General features: G+C 31.7%; 1 protein-coding gene across 3 annotated transcripts in view; it reads right to left on the minus strand.

Moving 5' to 3' along the window:
* Positions 1 to 446: 446 nt before the first annotated feature.
* LOC108692267 (serine/threonine-protein kinase ULK3) overlaps positions 447 to 9,356 on the minus strand; it is a 20,092-nt gene continuing 11,182 nt past the window's right edge. For all 3 annotated transcript variants that reach the window (XM_018200440.1, XM_018200442.1, XM_018200441.1), the window contains 5 exons: positions 3,440 to 3,666; positions 2,483 to 2,744; positions 2,181 to 2,378; positions 1,509 to 1,693; positions 447 to 693 (listed from right to left, as the gene is read on the minus strand). In XM_018200440.1, coding sequence (XP_018055929.1) covers positions 589 to 693; positions 1,509 to 1,693; positions 2,181 to 2,378; positions 2,483 to 2,744; positions 3,440 to 3,666 — 977 coding nt within the window. In that variant the 3' untranslated portion in view covers positions 447 to 588. The remainder of the gene's footprint in view (positions 694 to 1,508; positions 1,694 to 2,180; positions 2,379 to 2,482; positions 2,745 to 3,439; positions 3,667 to 9,356) is intronic.

The raw sequence follows: 9,356 nt of genomic DNA on the forward strand, positions 1-9,356 counted from the left end.
AAGTTTTCAGCTCAGAAATGGGAATTTTCCATGAAATGTCGGGATGGTCGCTCCGCGACCGTTATTTGATCACGTGATCATACCGGAAATCATAAAGCGATGCATGCGCCCTCATCTTTTAGAGAGTTCTTCCAGCTATATATTGTTGAAAACATTGATTTTTTAATTGATTCTTGAAATAACTATTTGCAATTAATTAATATTTGAAGAATGTCGGTTTAGATATGCCCATATTATATAGAATTGTAACCATTTGCAGCAACTATTTTCATATGGGCGGCTTTTTGGGAATAAGGCCCTTGAAATGTTGCAACGTCGCTGCAATGCTGCTGAAAGTGTTCGGATCATGTTACCTGGATTGATCTTTGTGTTATGTAAGCAGACATAATAATTAATATTCGTATATTACAGCAAATATTAAATTAATAATTAAAATTAATAATAAGTAAATATAAAATTATTTATTACATTAATTAATTAAATAATGCATGGTACAAGATGACAAATGGCAAAGTTTGTACAATGGTGCGGAAAATATTGACAGCTAAAATAATAATTATTCTACAATATCAGTTACATAAACATCTGTTATTGTAATACACATTGTTCGTCGGATGTTCGTTGCAAGGAATCTATATCCTTGGTAGCCAACAACCCTTTGGTACTTTCGGCTTCCTTCATCCAAATTTGTACCTATCAATCAAAAATATTAAAAACTGTATTCAAATATACACACATATATATTGATTTAAAAAATCAACAAAATAATAAAAATAACAATGTCATCTTTTAAATACTTTTTACAAATTTCAATAAATATATTATTATCATTATATTTTAGTTTAATTTATAAATGATAAAATAATAGCATATTATAACAATTCAACCCTCCGATAGATGCACTTTCAATAAGCATCTCTCGAATAGCCGCCTCGTGTAACATGTACGAACACCAAACGCGTGTTCAAATGCTTGTGCGATATTCTCAGGGTAAACTGTTGTTCATGCTCCCTTTTATTTTAACAACACACAAATTCACGAATCACTCCGTGTAATTAATTCACATTATCCTCTTGAACCTTTTTACTTTCGTGTCATTGTATGGAATAGATTACAATATTTCATATTATACTTTTTATATTATACTTTTCAAGCTATTTGAATAGTGAAGCAACACAACAAGATATCCTTGAAGCGGCATAAAATCATTAAGATCATTTTATATAATAAATTTACTTTCCAATAGAATTTATTGATGCGTACAATTATCCAAAGATTTAAAAAGAATTACGATTATTTATTAGTATATCTGTCAAATTATTTATTAAATTTTTTAGCATATATATATATTAAATATATATGGTTATCTTTTTTCAATATGCGTAATTCATTTATATTAATATTTTTTTATTTATTTTCGTATTAATGTTCATAAAAAAAAATTTGAAGACTTTAGAAATAAGTTTAGATGTTTCAGTAGAGTGTAATATTCTGATTTATCTAATCACCTGCTTATGCAGCAAATCTCTTCTTCGACCTGCCGGTTCTTTACCCAGCAGAGGTACAAGTACACTTAGACAGGACTGAAATTTTTCTAGAGCCAGAGCATAGTTACCCTCAGCGAGATACTGCTCAGCAACTTCTCCTATTTCAAGTGCATCCACCATATTTGTAGTACTTTTACTGAGAACCCCTATTAATAAACAAGTTATCTTTTATAATCTAATAATTTAGAATTTTACGCTATTTTAAACGATAATATTTTAGTTTAAAGCGTAAATAATGAAAAATAATAGGGATGTATCGGATACCCGGAAAGTATCCAGTATTATCCGGCATTCTTTAACTATCCGACCGGATAATCGGATATCATTAGTAATTCTGGGAATATGTTCGATTGAAATTTGATATCATGAAATTGTTTGATTTTTTCTCATACAAATGTTCTAGAAATAAATATGTCCTAGAAATAAATATTCATAATGCTACAACATCTTATAGATTGTGTAAAATTACAATCTTTTCCTTTATAGGCTTTTTTTTAGAAGACACTTTCTCTAAATCCGGTCGGATATCCGGTATCTGATAATTTTATGATCCGGTGCATCCCTAAAAAATAGCATTCAGATAATATTTCATTTGAGATAAACATTTTTTTATGGACCCAATACAATACAAACGTAATTCATTATAGATGAATGCTGAGCTTTTTTCTAAGGATATCCTTTGTAGGGACGAAACATTCCCTTTATTTTCAGGCGCCAGATGCTTCCCGGTGTTTTTATCTATAAATGCTACTTTTTTAAGTGTTTCTGCTCTTCTTATATAATCGTTGACGCGATGTCGTAATACCTCTTTTCGTTTTATATCACTTTCGTCTAATTGAATAGACGTATGATTATATAATAAAGCATTTATAAAAATTTCAGGAAATCTAAATCGAAACATATTCGAATGTTAACAATATACGAAACAATCTTACCTGTCAATATTGGAATGAAATATCTAAGCGCCTCGCAGTAAAGATAAAATGCCTCTTTTGCATTTTTCTCGGTATCCATTTCAACGGCTTTGTGTACCAATGTGGCTGCCTTCTCATAATTTTCTTTCGTAGGTGCATGTTCCAAGTCTAGAAAATCGTGTGCGAAAAATTCATCGTACGTTATCCGATCGGCAGGATTATGCTTCAACAGAGCCATAAGCAAATCCTTACACGTCGTCGACACATGAGCCGCCTTCGGCATCTACGGTGAATAATACTAATTCTGATAAGTGATTTACAATCACGTTTGAACTCTAACGCGAATTAATGCATTTTTTTATACGCCATCAAATTGACGATCTTTGCACATCACTGAATTATTTATCTCGCGATATGATCATCAATATCTTTATTGAACTCGAAAAAAATTGCGAAACTTAATACGAATAATGTAATGTACTTCGTACATTTAATATAAAGAATTACTAATGTTATATCAAAATGTTTAAAGCTAAACACGAACGTATAAATAAAATAAATTTCAATCCGATAATAGTTATCTAGTTTTTTATTGTGAAAACAAACGTCTGGGATTTTTACATTTCAATTAAAATTTACTATTGTTAATTAGATATTATATATTGATTCTATAATTTATTAGTATTTCGAATCATTATACATTTATTTAATATTTTCTAAAAATAAGAATAAATGAAAAAATAAATATGGAAGAAGAAATTGTCAATTGTTCGATATTAATTGTAAAAATTGTGTTTCATTTTCTTTCTACTGGGATAAAATCGTCATCTTGCTGAGTTCAAATTCCTGAATGTCACTCTTTTTTTCACCCTTGTTTATGTACGTTAGACAAGGATGACGTGACACCCTGGGAGTGACACTCAGGTGGGAAAATATCCCTACATTCGGAATAATCCCCGATTAACAATGGAATCACACCTCTATTGGTCGGCTATCCTTGATTTTTTCTGCTAGTTCTTGAAAGCTACTACTGGAATATGGAGCTTTCCCGAAAAGGCATTCGTACATGATCACTCCGACGCTCCATAGGTCGACACGAGCGTCATACTTATGTTTCAATAGCATTTCGGGTGCCATGTAGAGAGGTGAGCCTCGTATCGTGAATTTGTGTTCAGAGTTCGAGAGATACTGTGCGAAACCGAAATCTGAAATGACGCGAAATAAATAGTGATTTACTATCGAGAGTACATGGAAAGAACGATTTTGCTAAAGTATCTACAAAATTAATTAAATACAAATCTGATATAAAAATTATTCCGTTAGACTATCAAAATTATGAATGTACCCGTCACAGAATGAGGAAGGTTCCAAGTTCAAATTCCTACAATGATATTTTCCGCAATAAATTCTTTACATTATTTTAAAAATAATTATCATCAATAATATTAAATTGCCAATTTTTAATTATGAATTTAATTTGTAATATTATGTATTCCAACTTCAGTTTAAGATTATATTTCCAGCAGAGATCGAAAGATTTTTTCGATTCGGTTCCGATTTAATAAAATATCAAATAAATGTTCCGATTTCAATTTCAGTTTTTTTTTATCAGTAAAGAAAACCGAAACCGTAAACATTACGGTTTTTTAATGATTTTTTTTGTATTTAAAAATCGTTATAATTATAAAATAAACACTTAAGTTTGTTCTCGTAAAGTTTCATTTAAATTGATCGTACAGTTAAAAAAGTTATAAAAAATTTACGTTTTTTCTTCAATGAAAAAAGCTAGAATATATGTCAAATGGACGATGCATTAAATGAGTATCTTACAATTTTTATTTTGTTATTTTGAAAATATTTAGTAACATAAAATTAACAATAATTATGTATAATGACATAAGATATTGTTAATAATCTTTTTATTCCATTATTTTAATTATTTTACATATTATTATGAATAAACTATCTATTAATTAAGAAGTAGCATGAGAACTTCCTTAAAGCCGAGTTAGACTGTTTACAGGGACTCTGCTCCATCATTTGTCACTGTGAAAAAATGGGCAGAATTTAAACATGATCGTACCAGTTTGGCTGATGATGGATATTTAGACAACAATTATGATAATATCGAAAAAATTCATCAAATAATACTGGACGATCGTCAAATCAAGATAGAGATAGCAGAGACTATAGGCATATTGGAAAAACGTATTTATCATATGAATTCTTTAGTCAATATTGCCATATATTGACTGAAAAATTAGATATGCGTAAGCCGTGCGTTGGGTACCGCGCTTGCTCAATGTGGACCAAAAAATGTTCGAATGAACATTTTCAAGACTCTGTAATTTGATCGAAACAAATCGGATTTTTTGCATTGCTTAATAACTGTTGATGAAACTTGGATTCACTATTTCACTTCTGAAACGAAGGAACAGTCATAACAGTGAATTGCAAAGGATGAACCTGTTCTGATAAAGACAAAAACGATTTCATCGGGCGAGAAGATAATGGCAACTGTTTTTTGGGATAGTCATGAAATTCATCGACTATCTTAAAACAATAACGGTGCACTAACGAGTACGCAATCGACGTGAACCTGAAGTTCAACTTTATCAAAAATAAAAATTAACACTGTAGCGCGTTTGTACCTTGTTTGTACCTGTTTGTATCTGTTTGTACCGATCATTATTTTGTTTGTACTTCAAACAGTAAAACAAAAAGTGAAAAATAAAAAATGATCAGCGCGCATTTAAGATTTTTTAATTTGATTTATGCCATTTGAAAGAGAATCGTTTGTACCCCTTTTGTTTTCATTTGTACTTCTTTTATTTTCATTTGTATCCTCAAAGGATTAAAAAATACAGCGCTCTTCAATTTTACAAAGGCGTTACGGTGTTAATTTTTATTTTTGATAAAGTTGGGCGCTAGGTTCACATCAGTCACGCATCATTAATCATTGATAAACTGAAAATAGAAATTGCGAAAAAAATAGCCGCATTTGAAGAAGAAGGAAGTGCTGTTCCATCAAAATATCGCATCATCTCACACTTCGACGGTCGCCATGGCAAAAATTTACGAATTGCAGTTCGAATTGATTGACTCACTGTATTCACTAGATCTGATCCCCAGCGATATTTTCTGTTTCCTAGGCTCAAAATTTGTTTCAGAGAACAGAGATTTTCATCGAACGAGCAAGTCATCGTAGAAGCCTATTTTATGGAGCAAGATGCTTACTATTTATTTGAATGGATTAAAGGACAACATCAATGGAAAAATGTGTCAATTTAAAAGAAGACTTTGTTGAAAAATGAAACTGAATTTGACTGAAAAAATACTTGTTTCTATGTTAAAACTATGTTGCGCAAAACTTTTCTAACATCCCCGTAATTACAGGGTGTTTCAGAAATTCATTCGCGGACACAGATTGCATAGCATGATTGTATGTGTCAAAAGAAGTAACTTTTTCCTCTAGCAAAATTGCATACAAACAGTACTTTTTAAATTTTAAAGAGAGCAATTTTAAGTTAACAAATAAGCTCCACATTACGCATGGCACATACACACAGCATGGCTCAGAGTATGAACATATACGTTATTATTTTACCATTTTGCTAATAAAAACTGCATGATATTTAAGAATCACTATTTTGAATATAACTTATTTAAGAAGAAAATATTTTCCAATTAATATTGCTGAAAAAATGACTGAAAATAAAATAAGTACATTAAATAAAATAAGTAGATTAGACGACTCGTGAATAACTATGATATTTATACATCATGCAGTTTTTTATAAAATCTTTAGGAAAATAGTGAAAATGACGTACATGTTCATACGCTGAGTCACTGTGTACACTGCTCCTGATCCATGCGTAACATGGAGCACTCATTCGTTAATTTAAAATTGCTCTCACTTAAAAAATATTATTTGAACGCAATTTTGCCAGAAAAAAAATTGTTTCTTTTGATATATACAATCACGCTGTGCAATTGGCGTCCACGAATTCTGAAACACCCTATAAAAAGTAGGACAATTTTGATATTTATACAATACAATATTTATACAATACAACATTACAATACTATAATACTGCTCAAATAAATCTAATAAATATGTCACAGTTATACATTCATTAACATTCAATGTTCGTGGAACAGTTTCCGTACGATCGAGAGGTCAAACAATGCTAGATGAGGAACAGCTTAGGATGAATGACCGCTTGTGAGTGTAGTGAAATCATGAAATTAATTCTTAAATTCACAGGGAAATATTTTTTTATCTTAATTTTACTGTAAGGTTCTGAAAGATGATGCTAATGCAATAATACTTATTTTAGCAATAAAACTGGATTAATTAATTTTATAGCTTTCATTTTTCTCATCAGTATGTATAATTATATATAATTATACAATATATAATCTGATATATGGACATATTTTATATATAACTATATATAACTATATATAACCATTTATATATAATTATATACGAAAAATTTTTTCCCGGGAGTCTGGATCAATTTACGTAATTTACGTAATTTATGTCTGAACATATTATATAAATCAATATAAACAACTATAATAAACAACTTTATCCTTGATGTATATTGATCTAGATAATTTTATATTAACTATGCTATTTGCATTTTGTTTATGCATTTTTTGTGCTATGTTGCTTTGATAGTGTAAGGGCCATGACATACAAAAAAAATTAAACAGTAAAATGTAAACAGTAAGAAATCAACTTATTGGATTGACTATGTTCACATTACAGCTTTACGGTCTTTATTGCGATTGGCGATCTTTATGGCGATTCGCTTACTGTTTACGTTTTATTTAGTGAACTCTATAGCTTTGTTCGCTTGCTCCAATATACTCCTATCATAACACCCACTCAAATGCGCTCATTGGAGAAGCAGAAACCAAACTGAAAATCGGTCAAAATGTGCAACTAAATCCCTCTAATGCAAAATTGATACTTTATATTGTTTTCATTGCCAGGAATTCACTGATTAGCTAATGCTGTTTTACTACCATCAGTAGAAAATAGTCAAAATCACTAATATTGGTCTTCCTGATTCTTTTCTTGACGTTTGCCTTCCTTTTTTTCATCGGGCCACAGTTTAAGAAAAGCTCCATATACTATATATACTATATATATATATATATATACACCAGGTACAGTGTACAAGTATGAAATGACGATTTGAGAAACAGATGGCGCACCAATGCAGTGTGAAGTACAAAAATTTAACATTATACGCCATTTTATTGTACCATCAACAAGTGTCAAACGTGCAAAGTGATTTGATTGAAAAATGTTTGCATAGTATTGTGTTGCTGTGTTTAATATGAAATTTGTACCAAATAAGGAGCATTCGCGGACAACATTAATTTTTTGTTTTCATTTGAAGAAAACTGTTGCGGAATGCCGCAACAGTTATAAAAAATACCGATTACTTGGAGAACCTTATGATGAACATGCTCCATCGCAAAAAACGTGTGAACGATGGTTTCAGCGTTTCAAAATTGGAGATTTCGATGTTGCAGACAAGAAACACGGAAAACCGCCCAAAAAGTACGAAGACGTGGAATTGCAAGCATTGCTGGATGAAGATGATTCACAAACACAAAAACAACTCGCAGAGCAATTGAGCGTTAGTCAACAAGCTGTTTCCAATCGCCTACAAGAGATAGGAAAGATTCAGAAAGTCGGCAGATGGGTGTCACATGAATGAGAAACAGATGGAGAGGCGCAAAAACACATGTGAAATTTTGCTCAAACGATACAGAAGAAAGTTATTCTTGCATCATATCGTTATTGGGGATGAAAAGTGGATTTTTTTTGAGAATCCCAAGCGCAAAAAACCATGGATAGACAGGCGTACCATCCACATCAACCGCAAGATCGAATCGCTTTGGCAGGAAAACGATGCTCTGTGTTTGGGGGTGGGACCAGAAGGGTGTGGTCTATTATGAGCTATTGTGGTCTATTATGAGCCTGGCGAAACGGTTAATACCAAACGCTATCAACAACAATTGATCGATTTGAACTGTTCGCTGCTTAAAAAACGATCAGAATACCAGAATAAAAAGAGGCAACACAAGGTCATTTTTCTCCATGTAATGCTCACATACGGCAAAACCAATTCGGAAGCATTCAGCAGGGAAGTTCTACCCCATGCGGCTTACTCATCAGACTTGGCTCCTTCCGATTACCACTTGTTTGCATCGGGTCACGCACTTGCTGAGCAGCGCTTTGATTTGTAAGGAGGTGTGAAAAAATAGCTCGATGAATGGTTCGCGGCAAAAGGGGAAGATTTTTATTGGCGTGATATCTACAAATTGCCCGAAAGATGGGAAAAATGTGTAACTAGCAATGGAGCATACTTTGAATAAATCTCTTTTTATCATTCTTCCGAATTTAACATGTTTTTTTTGGGAAAAAAATCGTCATTTCATATTTGTACATCATATATATTTTGTGGCGATTCGTCATCAGAGGTCCAATGGGATTCGCTCAGATTCGCGTGAGCACCGCGAATTCCCTTTAAATAGAACATCAATCTAAATTCATTCCAGGCGTCTAAGGCAGGAGGTTGATTTTGTATCTTCAAACAAGATGAAAATTACAAAAGCGAGCAAATTTATTAGGTGTTGACTAATGAAATAATCAGTATTCTAGTAAATTCGCTCACTTTTATAATTTTTATCTCATTTCAAGATACAGAATCGATCCTCAGGTCCCACATTACATCGCTTTATTGATGAGTCTAGTGTAAGAAACAGGGACGAAACGCCGCAGCTGATCAAAAAGCTTCAAATCAGTCCTAGTAGACATGAACATCATTTTCGTACAGATTTCCACAATATATATATATATATATATATA

Source organism: Atta colombica, unplaced genomic scaffold, assembly GCF_001594045.1.
Source record: "Atta colombica isolate Treedump-2 unplaced genomic scaffold, Acol1.0 scaffold68, whole genome shotgun sequence".
Taxonomy (NCBI): domain Eukaryota; kingdom Metazoa; phylum Arthropoda; class Insecta; order Hymenoptera; family Formicidae; genus Atta; species Atta colombica.